Source organism: Diutina rugosa, assembly GCF_008704595.1.
Source record: "Diutina rugosa strain CBS 613 chromosome Unknown scaffold55_size80579, whole genome shotgun sequence".
NCBI classification, from domain to species: domain Eukaryota; kingdom Fungi; phylum Ascomycota; class Pichiomycetes; order Serinales; family Debaryomycetaceae; genus Diutina; species Diutina rugosa.
In genome coordinates, this window is record NW_022995075.1 from 67587 (window position 1) to 80603 (window position 13017).

General features: G+C 49.7%; 7 protein-coding genes across 7 annotated transcripts; 2 read left to right on the forward strand and 5 right to left on the reverse strand. All coding sequences in view use genetic code 12, as the record gives it.

The window, feature by feature from the left end:
* Positions 1–200: 200 nt before the first annotated feature.
* DIURU_000563 (uncharacterized protein) lies at positions 201–1163 on the reverse strand (the record flags this gene model as incomplete). Its single annotated transcript, XM_034158633.1, has 1 exon — positions 201–1163. The coding sequence occupies one exon, from the start codon at positions 1161–1163 to the stop codon at positions 201–203; it is 963 nt and encodes a 320-aa protein (XP_034014658.1).
* Positions 1164–1747: 584 nt separating this feature from the next.
* On the reverse strand, positions 1748–2704 carry DIURU_000564 (uncharacterized protein; the record flags this gene model as incomplete). The annotated part of the gene is made up of 1 exon (XM_034158644.1): positions 1748–2704. One exon carries the CDS (start codon positions 2702–2704, stop codon positions 1748–1750), a length of 957 nt encoding a protein of 318 aa, XP_034014659.1.
* Positions 2705–3052: 348 nt separating this feature from the next.
* On the reverse strand, positions 3053–4006 carry DIURU_000565 (uncharacterized protein; the record flags this gene model as incomplete). The annotated part of the gene is made up of 1 exon (XM_034158655.1): positions 3053–4006. One exon carries the CDS (start codon positions 4004–4006, stop codon positions 3053–3055), a length of 954 nt encoding a protein of 317 aa, XP_034014660.1.
* Positions 4007–4461: 455 nt separating this feature from the next.
* On the reverse strand, positions 4462–5418 carry DIURU_000566 (uncharacterized protein; the record flags this gene model as incomplete). Its single annotated transcript, XM_034158666.1, has 1 exon — positions 4462–5418. One exon carries the CDS (start codon positions 5416–5418, stop codon positions 4462–4464), a length of 957 nt encoding a protein of 318 aa, XP_034014661.1.
* A 585-nt stretch (positions 5419–6003) lies between these two features.
* On the reverse strand, positions 6004–6966 carry DIURU_000567 (uncharacterized protein; the record flags this gene model as incomplete). The annotated part of the gene is made up of 1 exon (XM_034158677.1): positions 6004–6966. One exon carries the CDS (start codon positions 6964–6966, stop codon positions 6004–6006), a length of 963 nt encoding a protein of 320 aa, XP_034014662.1.
* A 1800-nt stretch (positions 6967–8766) lies between these two features.
* Positions 8767–9594, forward strand: DIURU_000568 (uncharacterized protein; the record flags this gene model as incomplete). The annotated part of the gene is made up of 1 exon (XM_034158688.1): positions 8767–9594. The coding sequence occupies one exon, from the start codon at positions 8767–8769 to the stop codon at positions 9592–9594; it is 828 nt and encodes a 275-aa protein (XP_034014663.1).
* A 1758-nt stretch (positions 9595–11352) lies between these two features.
* RPS42 (40S ribosomal protein eS4) lies at positions 11353–12087 on the forward strand (the record flags this gene model as incomplete). The annotated part of the gene is made up of 1 exon (XM_034158699.1): positions 11353–12087. The coding sequence occupies one exon, from the start codon at positions 11353–11355 to the stop codon at positions 12085–12087; it is 735 nt and encodes a 244-aa protein (XP_034014664.1).
* Between the last annotated feature and the right edge of the window lie 930 nt (positions 12088–13017).

Below are 13017 nucleotides of genomic sequence, written 5' to 3' on the forward strand. Positions count from 1 at the left end.
TGCAGCCATGGCTGTCGGTGCATGGCGTCCGCGTGAATCAGCACCGCAAAGCAAAGACAATAAGCAGATCACTACACTGAAAGTCGTCATTTAAGCAGTCCGTATGCTTCTGTAATCACCAACAGTGTCTGTTATATAATTGCTGTGACTACGAACGAATTACCGATCTTTCTATCGAGTTAGAGGTGGAACCATTCAGTCTATTTCAGAGTAATAAACCCCTTTCGCTGCAATTGCCCTAAATTCCACTCGACCGTCCGCTGGGCAAACTGCTGGTCACTGGCGATCCACAGAATCCACCCTTCGTGGCCCCCCGTCGATAAGTATTTGCCGTTATCTTTCTCCACCAGAAAATCTCCATCAAGAGCAGCCCTTAAACTTGAGGCCAGGCCTTGCTCGTTAGTCACGCCAATGGTATGGTCAACGAGCTTCAGCAAATACTGCCACACCTGGCCGGTACCGGGAGCCAGTTTCTTGTGGTTGACGATATCAGTGCCGCCGACAAGCCCCGGGTGCACTGCCAACCAGAGCACTTTCGGGTACCGTGTCGCCATTTCTCGAACGAAATGGATCTGGTGGGTCTTCGCCAGCCCGTAGCGGACTAAAGACCAAAATAATTCCGGTGAACCGTCAATAACTTCAGTGGGATCAAAATAACGGTAGGCCTGGAAATGAGCCATCAGCGACACAAATACCACGCGAGGAGCTGGAGCTGCCTCTAAGTTGGGTAATAACTTGACGGTTAAGAGGATATGGCCCACTACGTGCACTTGGTACTGGATATCAATGCCATCTTCGGTCAATTGGTGGGGCACGCCTAAAATGCCGGCATGGTTGATCAAAATGTCGATTTCCGGTTCCGTGGCGATAATGTGGTCTGCCGCTCGCTCCACCAGCTTCAACAGGGTGAGATCCATCTCCACATGGTGGATTTCTCCCAACGGGTGGCGAGAGTTTCGCCGCGTGGCTTCTCCTTGGATGTTAGCAATGGCATTTTGCACCTTTTGCGGGTTTCTGGCCGCCATATAGATGACATAGCCATGAAGGTACAAGTGTAAAATAGTGTACCAGCCGAGACCGACGGCGCCGCCGGTGATTACGGCCACTTTTCGGTTGGTGGCTGGGTCGACGTAGGCGGCAGCACTGGGGTCGTAGAACGGCATTTTCGAGGTGTTTTTTTCGATTTTTGATATTAGAGGGGCTCCGGGACGATAAGCTACTTATACGTCGCCATTTGTGGGGAAGTAATTGTCAAATGCTGTCGATTAAGGTATGGGATTGCCTCTCTTCGGGGCCCTGACGAATCGAGTAATGTGCGCGCTGGTTGACTCGGCACTTTCGCGTTTGAGGCTGCTTCCGAAGCAGGCTCGAACGCCCCCCACGTAAGCGAGTTACACGCTGATTACATGTGAATAACGCGGTCGATAATTAAGTAAAATTAATCCAATATGATGACGATCGAACTGTGATTGACGTGATTCTATCATAATTGCAATCTGACGAAATTGGCGTTCGTTTGCCTGGGACTTGCCGTAGGCGTATCGCAATTTTTGCAACGAAAAACCATCCGCAAACCCACATTTTGAATTTTCACATTTTGATATTTGCACGACGATTTCAAACTTTTGAAAATCGCACGAATATCGACTACAATTGTGCCAACATGTCTGTATTTTGATCAATTGATTTTTGTTAATAGCATTGTTTGAACAACGTATAAGTCATCACAAAACAAGAATTACACAGGCTACAAATACCCGTTGGCCCGCAACTGGGCGACGTTGTACTCCACCGTCCGCTTAGCATTATCGGGATTATTCGCCACCCACTGCACGCTTCCCTCGGCGCCTCCCGTAGTCAAAAACTTGCCATTATCCCCCTTCGCCAGCAAATGCGGATCAAAAGCCGCTCGAAGGGTCGAAAACGACCCTTGCTCGTTACTAATGCCCCAAGTAGAGGCAATCACCAGATTTAAACGGGTGAAAACTTGGCTTGACGCAGGGCCCTGGGTCCACAGCGCAGCCAAGTCGGTGCCAGGCACGATCCCCGGGTGCACTGAAAGCCAGAGAATGCGAGGGTGTTCCCTAGCCATATACTTAGTGAACTGGATATCCGCCAGTTTCGCAACCCCGTAGCGCACCCACGACCAGAGAGCATCCGGCCAGTAGTGGAGGGTATCACTGGGTTCAAAGTAGCGGTAAGAAAGATAGTGGCCCAACAGCGTCACAAACACTACTCGGGGTGATGGGGACGCCTCCAATTGGGGTAGAAGCCTAAGGGTCAAAAGCATGTGGCTCACAAAGTTCACTTGGTACTGAATCTCATACCCATCCTGAGTAATCTCATACGGGACAGCCATGATGCCAGCATTGTTGATCAATATGTCAATCTTCGTCTCCTTGTTCGCCAAAGTATCAGCGGCATTTTTTACCAGTTGGAGCAGAGTTAAGTCCATCTCCACGAAGTGAAGTTTCCCCACCGTAGGACCTGGCGATCTTCGCTTGGCTTCCGCTTTGATATCAGCAATCGCTTTCTCCACTTTAGCCGGATTTCTTGCTGCCATATATACCACATATCCATGAAGATACAAGTGGAGAATGGTGTACCAGCCGAGGCCACCGGCACCCCCGGTGACCACCGCCACCTTGCGATTGACGGCTGGATTGAGATAGACAGCCGTGTTGGGGTCGTATAACTGGGACATTGAGTATTCGAATGGTGGCAAATTCCCGAGGTATCCCCTGATAAGCTATAGATGTTAATTGCTTTTATGGTTCGTAACCAACAATTTGAATGAACCATCCGAAGATTTAAATTGAATTAGATGGTTTGATAAAATTTATTCGTCTCCTTCAGATTATAGGTAGTTTTCATGCTTGTTCGTCGTATAATTGACTCAAAATGGAGGTGGTGTCAGAGCCTACCTCGGAGGTTACCAGATTCAGTAGCTTATGCGAGTCAGTGAAATTTACAAGTACGACAGGGTCCAACGTCATGCAGGTGCACGTCAATTGACAGAGTTTTCGATGCATTACACATAGACACAAACGACTCAAAGGAAACCCGTTTCCTTCATGTGCTGGAGGTAGTACTCGACTGTCTGCCGAGCGTTAGCACCACTGCGTGCCATTGCCAGCGGCGACAGCTCCACACCCCCAGTCAGCAAATACACACCGTTATCCGATTCCGCCAGCAATTCCGGGTCCAAAGCTGCTCTCAACGTCGACAACAGCCCTTCCTCATTGGTGATACCCACGGTATAGTCCACCGCCTTCGCGATACCCGTCATCACGAGACTAAGCACAAAATTCTGCTTCCAGGCGTCAAGCAAGTTGGTGCCGGCAACGGTGCCTGGGTGCACCGCGAGCCAGAGGATACGGGGGTGTTCTCTCGCCATGTACCGGACAAAGTGGATCTGGGCGGCTTTGGCGTTGCCATAACGCACCCACGTCCAGAGGGCGTCGGGCCACCCTTCAATGTTGTCGGTGGGGTCGAAGTAGCGGTAGGCGAAGTTGTGGCCCGCCAGCGACACAAACACCACTCTGGCGGCGGGGGAAGCCTCCAATTGCGGTAAGAGCTTCATCGTAAGAAGCATGTGGCCCACGAAATTCACCTGGCGTTGCACTTCGTGGCCATCTTCAGTAAGGGCGTATTTAACCGCCATGATGCCGGCGTTGTTGATCAAGATGTCGATTTTCGGCTCAAACATCGCCAACTTCTCGGCTGCCTGGCTCACCAGCAGCAACAGCATCAAGTCCATCTCGACGTAGTGGAGCTCGCCCACCGGGTGGCCCGAATTGCGGTTGGTGGCTTCGATCTTGACGATGGTGATCGCCTTTTGCACTTTGATGGGGTCTCTGGCGGCAATGTACACCACATAACCGTGGAGGTATAAGTGCAAAATGGTGTACCACCCGATCCCCGTAGTGCCGCCGGTGATCACGGCGACTTTGCGGGTGACGCTGGGGTCAAGGTACTCGGCAGTGGTGGGGTCGTAGTAGGGCATGGAGTGGAGCAAAATTGAGTAGAGAGGAGTAAGCCGTATTTATGTGGGCTGGTGAATGGTGAATTGGCCCATTTTTTGGTATTAACGGGAACTTCGTTATTCGATCTCCCATGTGAGAATAGTCAATGCTTTGGTTAGAAAACATTATGTTAGCAAAAAGATATTTGATTCATTTGGTATTTTTCATGGTGACTCATTACTGGCCTCAATTTAATTGTTTTTACTTCTTAGATTGGTACTCTAGGAAGCCATTGCAATTTGGGGAAAGTCGACCAAAGCAACATCAGCGTCGGTTTGAAGATTGCCGATCACGCCACCATGGAGAAACTGGCTATGGCATCGACACGAACTCATCGATAATTACAAAGTTCTCTCAATTGAGCAATTCGTTTTATCTGAAATTTTCATGATAGTTCAGTCTTCAGCAAAATCGTCATATTGAATAAATAGTGTCGTTACAAAAAGCCCTTGGCTTTCAATTGTTCAAGGTTATACTCCACTGTCCGTTTAGCATTGTTGGCGTCGCTCGCCACCAGGGTCGGCGTCGCCTCGGAACCACCAGTGTTTAAATACTTGCCGTTATCCTTTTCCGGCAGCAAAGTGGGGTCAAGCGCTGCTCGAAGCGTCGAGTACAGCCCCTGTTCGTTGGTTACCCCCACTGTAGAATCAAGGAACCTGGTCGACGCTCCAACGATGGGACCAAGCAACGGAGCCTGTTTCCACGGGTCAAACAAGTTGGTGCCGGGAACAATACCAGGGTGGACAGAGATCCAGAGGATCCGCGGGTGTTGAACCGCCATATACTTGGCGTATTGGATCTCGGCGGCTTTTACTACCCCATAACGGATCCAAGTCCAGGCAGCGTCAGGCCACTTGTTGATGGTATCGCTGGGGTCAAAGTATTTAAAGGCAGCCTTGTGCCCCATCAGCGAAAGCATCACCACCCGGGGAGCCGGGGCCGCCTCCAAGTTGGGCAAAAGCTTTGTCGTGAGGAGTAAATGGCCGACAAAGTTCACCTGGTACTGGATTTCGTAGCCGTCCTTGGTGATCTCGTAGGGGACGGCCATGATACCGGCATTGTTGATCAAAATGTCGATTTTCGGTTCGGTTTTCGCCAAAGTTTCGGCAGCTTCTTTCACCAGCTGAAGCAGGAGCAAATCCATCTCCACATGATGAATCTCGCCCGTGGGATGGTCGCTGGCCCTCTTTGCCGCCTCTTCCTTGATATCGGCGATGGCTTTCTCCACTTTAGCCGGATTTCTCGCCGCCATGTACACCACGTAGCCGTGGAGGTACAAGTGGAGGATGGTGTACCAGCCGAGGCCGCCAGCGCCGCCGGTGACCACCGCCACTTTTCTAGTGGTAGCGGGGTCAAAGTATTCCGCGGTATTCGGATCGTAATAGTTGGCCATGGCGCCGCAATTGCACAATCGTGGTGGAAGTAGGGGGTGAGTGTGGCACAAATACGGCACGATAAAGTTTCGCACCCCCCCCCTAGTGCGATAAGAGAAAGACTCGAGGAAGGAATACGGCATGGATAGATTCACATAGACTGGCACAAGCGGAGCAGGTGAGTTTTAAAGGTTAGTCAGGGGACTGATGCGTAGCACCATTGCTGGAACCAAGTTCACTAGGGGATTGAAGGGTGCAGTGCCATTAGTGAATACACGATCAATTTGTACTCCCCTGGCTTCAAGGAATAAGGGCTAACAGTTGCAGTGCATTATAAAATCGACCGGTTCAATCTGCCAGACGGTTTCCATCACTCGACCTTGAGGATTGATTGAGCTTGGCATCCATTGCGCTTGTCATTAGCGAAGGACAGCACAGAAGGGACTGTGCCGTAGATGTCAAAAAATGAAACTCACAAGTGGCCTCGTACAACGACCTCTATTCACTCTGTGGCTAGTCTGTGGCTGGCTGTAGGCCTATATACTCGATTGAAGATGGCTTACACTGGCATCAGAACACATTGATTATACTACACACAGTCTGTCTCACAAGAACCCCTTCCGTTTGAGCTGTTCGTAGTTGTAGTCGACGGTTCGTTCGGCGTTCTTAGCACTGCTGGCGACGCCCAGAGCACACCCCTCCGGTCCCCCTGTGGTCAAGTACTTGCCGTTATCTTTAGCCGCCGTCAACAGCTGGTCAAGCGCCGCCCGGAGACTAGAGAGAGAACCTTCTTCAACGGAAACACCACCGACAGCGTCAGCAGCTTTGACGGTGGCATTAAAGATCGGGCCCAACACGGGGAGCTTCGTCCAGTGGTCGTACAACGCCGTACCCCCGACAATCCCCGGGTGCACCGCAAGCCAGAGGATCCGCGGGTGCTGTTTCGCCATGTATTTCACGTACTGGATCTCCGCCGCCTTGGCGTTGCCGTAGCGGACCCACGTCCACATCGCGTTGGGCCACCGGTTGACTTTTTTGGCGGGGTCAAAGTAGGTGTAGGCGAAGTTGTGGCCGACCGAAGAAAGGAACACCACTCGGGCTTCAGGGGCGGCTTCCAAGTTGGGGATGAGCCGCTCCGTCAAGAGCATGTGGCCGACAAAGTTCACCTGGTACTGCACTTCGTAGCCGTCCTTGGTGACGTCAAACGGCACCCCCATGATGCCGGCGTTATTAATCAAGATGTCGATCTTCGGCTCCGCTTTAGCGAGCTCCTGGCTCGCCGTTTTCACCGAGTCCAACAGCATCAAGTCCATTTGCACGTGGTTGATCTCGCCAAACGTATGGCCCGTAGACCGTTTGTGTGCTTCTGCCTTAATTTCGTCAATTGCCTTCTGCACCTTGGACGGGTTTCTTGCCGCCATGTACACCACGTAGCCGTGGAGGTACAAGTGGAGGATGGTGTACCAGCCGAGGCCTCCAGCGCCGCCGGTGATGACGGCCACCCGGCGGTCATTGTTCGGGTCGAGGTAGGCAGCGGTGTTTGGGTCGTAGTATTTAGCCTTCCCCATAGTATTTTTCTGATAGTTTTAAGGAGGGTGGGGGGAAAGTATAGCGCCGTGGGGTGGGTTATATCTAGATGGGGACACCACGGGCATGTGAATTAGGCCACTAACGGTTTTGGCTCGAGGTATAACCTTGATGAGGATATAGCGCCACGTGAAAGGCACCAGATGAGGGGATTTGCGTTAACCTAAACGGTCAGGGGCACATGGACAAGGGCGGCCACGGGTGTGACAGGTCACCACCGCCGATGTTATTATCTGGGGTATGTACCGAGTACGTACCGGGTACATATGGGGTACGTCGACGTGCGGTGGGTGGTGGCGTGATGTTCTTTGTTTTGTTTCAGGTGGCCCCGGCCGCCGCCGGGGGGTTGCGTGTGGCGCTCGGGGTCAGCCGGGGGTTAAGGGGTGCTGCATATATATCTTAACTTCGGAGTTCCCCTTTTGGGGGCCTGGGAGTGGTGGGCTTTCGCCACCGTCGCCACCAGGGACCAGGGCTGCGTAACCTCTAACCTCCCCACCCCGAGGGCGCCGAGCTCCGATATCAAGGTGGCGGTGGTGAGGATAGCGTAATGGGACGAAAGTTCAGCCTCGCATTACGTAATACCAAACCCCGTAATTTGTTGGGAGGTGGCCACCCACCTGCGGCAGAGAGGCTAACCCTGGGTAAATATAAAAAAAAAATAGGGGAAATGACGACCAACTTTTGTCATCACTGCCAGATTACTAAACCATTCTGAAAAAAAGACTAGTTTTTGAAGCACTTAGTGAAACACGTATCGGATGATGATTAATGATAAGTCAGCAGTGGCGACGATGACTAAGCTGAAAGGTCACCCACATTCCACTATCAAAACAATGGCGAGTAACTGGTAGGGGTACTGGTTGATCCCATTATCTCGACAATGTCGACCATTGCGGGGGGGGTTTGTTTCAATGCGATTGTTTGATAATGCACCACCCACGCCTTATCCTGATTACGCGATGCCGGGGGTTAGGACTACATCGGAGTTTATCGACACCTGACGACGGCATCCCCCGGATGGCGAGGATGATACAAGTGATATGAAACTAGTAGGCTGTCGGAGGTGGATGAAACGTGGCCAACATGAAACAATGTAAGAAAAAATCACGGTTTCAAACTCAGTGTAGCAAAAGGTGACGGGCTTTTTGTTGTCCTTGTCGATACGAGGATCTAGTGGATTTTGGGGGCTGCTCAGGGCTACTAACTGACCTCACTTTTTCTCCAGTACCCTTGCTTGCCACACCCCGCCACTGATAAGGAGGTGTGAGCAGGGCAATTAATGTCCGCAGCACCCCCCCCCCCGTGCGAAGTGTGNCGAAGTGTGACTCCGTCCCCCCCAGACCCCGGAAATCAGCGGTCGTCTGTAATTGTAAAACATAACATGAAACAGTCTGGATTTAATTTGAAACCAAAATGATTGTTTCATCGTCGGGGTCTCCATCGCCGGCGGAGATTACTTCATTTATTAATTTAACACCGGCACGAGAGTTTCCGGGGAAACAGGTGACGCCCGGACCTTCAAAAAATTACGTTCGCCTGCATCCGACTCCGAGGTGCAGGAATCGGGCGCCCCCCCATCGCTGGCGCCCGGCGCCCGCTGCTGATCCCATCACTGCCTCACTGCCACTGCTCCCCTCACTTTTGGCAGATATATAAAGGGAAGCCGTCGCGCACTTAATTGACCGCGAACCCACACAACCCGAACTTTTCAAACCCATTTCAAAACCTACTTTGAAACACACTTTGAAACCAAGTCTCAAACACACTCTGAAACTACAGACATGTCATTGAGAACGTTGGGGTTGAACCTGAGCTTCAAAGGGTTATTCAAGAAGCCCCAGGGCCTCGCGCCGCTGGTGGCGACGGTGTTGGACTTCAAACAACCGGAAGCGATGCACGAATCGATCATAACCCGCTGCGACCGCGAGATCGGCGGCTATTCTGACGTTGAGTTTGACATTGACCCTGTTTCACAAACGGGGCATTTCCACGGATACCTAAACTTGGACTTACCCAAAGATAACCCCGAGGTCACGCGTCTGGGATATGCGATGTTCCGCACCCGCGACCAAAAAGACTCGTGGCTATCGGGTAACCAGTACTGGGATTGGCTGATGTACGACGCCCTCGCACTTAGGGTCCTCGGCGATAAGCGCAAGTACTTGGTCAACTTACAGGCCAATACCCCCTTGGTGACCGACTTGTACCAGCACCGGCTTTTCCTTAACACCCCCGGCGAATGGGAGACGGTGGTGATTCCGTTGAATGACTTTGTCATGACTAATTGGGGGGTGATCCAGGACGGCTCGGAGATAAACAAGGCCGAGGTGAAGACCGTCGGCATTGGCTTATTAGATAAGCAGTACGGCCCGTTCTCGTTGCACGTTGACTGGATCAAGGTGATGACGGGCGCCGAAGTTGAGAAATTGGCGGCGAGCGCCGGCGCCGGCGCCGCGGGCGCTGGCGCTACCGGCGCCTCTGTCAATGCTATGCACGGCGACCGCTCCCCGGAGACCGCCGAGGCGTTGTTGGCGGAACAAGGCGCCGAGTTCCATCTGGGCCTGGCCCTCCGCGGCACCCCAGAGGACCCCAAAAACACCATTTTCTAGTCGCCCCCTGTTTCAGCCGTGAACTCGTCACCCCCTGTCACACACCCCTGTGACGACCCATCTATATATTCCGTATCCTTTATCGAGGTTGATCCCCGATTCATCTTTAACTTATTGATTAATAAGAAAATCAAAAAAAAAAATTAAGAGAACTTTTTGAAACAAGGGTAAAGTGAAGTAGTTTCAAAATAAGGAGAACATGTAAACCAACATGGATTGAACTAAAGTTCATTCATTCCAATGAAAATGGATTGTTTCGATTGAAAAAAAAAAAACCATTTGGCAATCTATTACATCACCATCTTCTAGCAACAATTGGTCTACCCCTGGCACTGGCTTTAAGTTCGTCTACTTTGACTATTCGTTGTCAGTTCAATGAGAAAACAAAAAAAAATGATAAAAAACAAAAAAATGTTTATGAAAGAAACTAGTCAAAGTCTAGTGGTACTAAAAAAATAAGAAGAACTTCTCTAATCAATGGTTGTTGAGTAGTTGTTCCAGCTTTCTCCGTATATAGGTAATGAATTCCGATATAGTTTGTGTTCTTCTCTTAGACACTGTCCCCTGGACTAAATCTCTCGTGTTGGCAACTCACGTTTGCCTCCGCTTACCTCCGTTAGCAACTAAATTACGACAATCAATGAAAATATTATAGTCTCCACCTTCTCTGATGTTGGTAGCAATGGTTTGGCGTGGTTTGATGATTGCTGGTGATCGGCTGATGATTTCGGGGTAAGTAAACAGGGTCATGCGATGCTAGGCTCGATCAGGCAATTCCTGCTTAAATTGGTGGGTGATCTTGGGGGTGTCGTAGATGCGGGGAGCAACACCCATCTCCTTCCCCTCCATAAATGCTCCTGGTAACATAATATTTAAGGAATGATTAACTATGGTTATATGGCCTATTTGGAGGCTAATATGAGATATAACAGGTTGAGACAAGTGTGGAGAAGAGGGCAATTGTTGGTTTAGTTTGGAAATAGGAGTAGATGGGGCGGGGAATACGTGGGGGAAGCCACAGCGATAGCGATAAGGGAAGGTTGCGTGCCCTGGTATGTGATCACTACTCCGAAATGTGGGGTAAATCATCACATGATATACATACGATGGCGTGAGATAAACCTAAGGGGGTGGCATTAGCATGTGAAAAAAACCAACTTACGGTCACGCCACCACTACAAATTAGTGATAATCATTCTCAAGTAGAGTCAACATTAGGGTTGCTAGCCCTAGGTCACGTGCGCGCACTCCTCGCTGTCGCGACGACAATAAATTTTTCACCTCTGGAAAAAAAATTTCTTCTTTACACACTACACTTACTATCAAAGATGGCAAGAGGCCCGTAAGTCGAGCGACTATAAACAAAGCCGAGAACTGATTCTGAGAAAGGATCGTTCGTTATAACGGTTACCAGCTAGTTTCTAATCAAAAGGACTAGCTTGGATTGGGAGCCTTGTCGATAGTGGAGTGTCCATCAAAAACGGTGGGGTGGTTTGTTTGTGAATGTCCAAAAACAACTGAACCTTTGTTAGTGACTTTTCAACGGTTACTAGCAGTGGTTCATGGTTTCATTGAGATTATTGGCACGTTCTCGTGACCTTTGATCCTGTGAAATCCTTGTTTTTGGTTACCACGCGACCTTTTCCTCATATTGGTGGACACACTACTTGACATTTAGGCTCCCGTAAAATACTGTCTCAGTTTACTAACAAATTCAGCAAGAAGCACTTGAAGAGATTGGCAGCTCCCTCCCACTGGATGTTGGACAAGTTGTCCGGCACCTACGCCCCCAGACCCTCGCAAGGTCCCCACAAGTTGAGAGAATCGCTCCCTTTGGTCGTTTTCATTAGAAACAGATTGAAGTATGCTTTGAACGGCAGAGAAGTCAAGGCCATCCTCATGCAGGAACACGTCAAGGTCGACGGTAAGGTGAGAACTGACACCACCTTCCCCGCCGGGTTCATGGACGTCATCTCGCTTGAAGCCACCAACGAAAACTTCCGCTTGATCTACGACGTCAAGGGTAGATTTGCCGTCCACAGAATCACCGCTGAAGAAGCTTCGTACAAGTTGGCTAAGGTTAAGTCCGTCCAATTGGGTAAGCGCCTGATCCCTTACGCTGTTACTCACGATGGTAGAACTATCAGATACCCTGACCCCTTGGTCAGAGTCAACGACACCGTCAAGATCGACTTGGCCACTGGCAAGATTACCGACTTCATCAAGTTCGAAACCGGTAAGTTGGTCATGGTCACCGGTGGTAGAAACATGGGTCGTGTTGGTACCATCATCCACCAAGAACACCACAGAGGTGGTTTCAACTTGGTCCACATCAAGGATGCCAGAGACCACACTTTCGTCACCAGAGAAAACAACGTGTTCATCATCGGTGACGAAGCCGGTAAGCCCTGGGTGTCGTTGCCTAAGGGTAAGGGGGTTAAGTTGTCGATTGCCGAGGAAAGAGACAGAAGAAGAGCCCACCAAGGTTTGTAAATTAGGTAGCTTGTTAATGATAATGATCTTGTTATGAACAGTTGTATCTTGGATAAATCGAATTAGGCTTGCATGGTCAATTGAATCTAGCCACAATTCCATATATTTGCTTTTGAAAACTTTGGATCGTAGGCTCTCTTGCTCATAGTTTCCATAACAAAAGTTTCTCTCAGGTCAATCTGAAGACAACCACCGCTCAGAGCAGTCAGTGTATGTTAAACATATTCAGCAGTTCTTGGAGCCCGGCCTGGATAGTGTGTGATGTAGACCCATTTCGTGGACATTGGCAGCGACTTGCAATGTTTGCAGCAGTTACTATGCAGGCCTGTTACTATGCAGGCCTGTTACTATGCAGGCCTGTTACTATGCAGGCCAATTACTACGCAGGCCTTGTCACACTTCGTCTACGGATGATGTTTGTCTGCGGGTGCATCGTGCGAGACGATCGCGAGTTTGACATAATCTAAGGTGTTTGACTCATTGTTTTCAACATCTTTGTAATCTGTAAGCAAGTCTATTTGGTTTGACAGGTTATTCTGAGAGCGAACACCGCTTTCGACACACATGTCATGCATGCAACACTCATGCCTGCACACAAAAGATTTAAATGCAGGCAATACGGGAGACCTTACCCAAGTTCATTTATGGGGTGAATGACACCATAGAAGAAAACGAACAACAGCATTGTAATGCCTACTGTTCAAATAGTACTTGCGACAACAAATGAGAATTGTTTGAATTTTCTAAGTTTTTCCTCGAAAAAACTAAAAAAAAATTCTATAAAATCAGGAAAATTCGATATAGACATTTCGTTTGCTCCATAAAATTTGTTGGCTCTGGAAGTATACTTGATGTGATTTTGGACGAGTTCACTTCAAAATTGGCGTCTCTATGTGAGTTTAATGGTCGATAAAAAAAACTTTTTTTTTT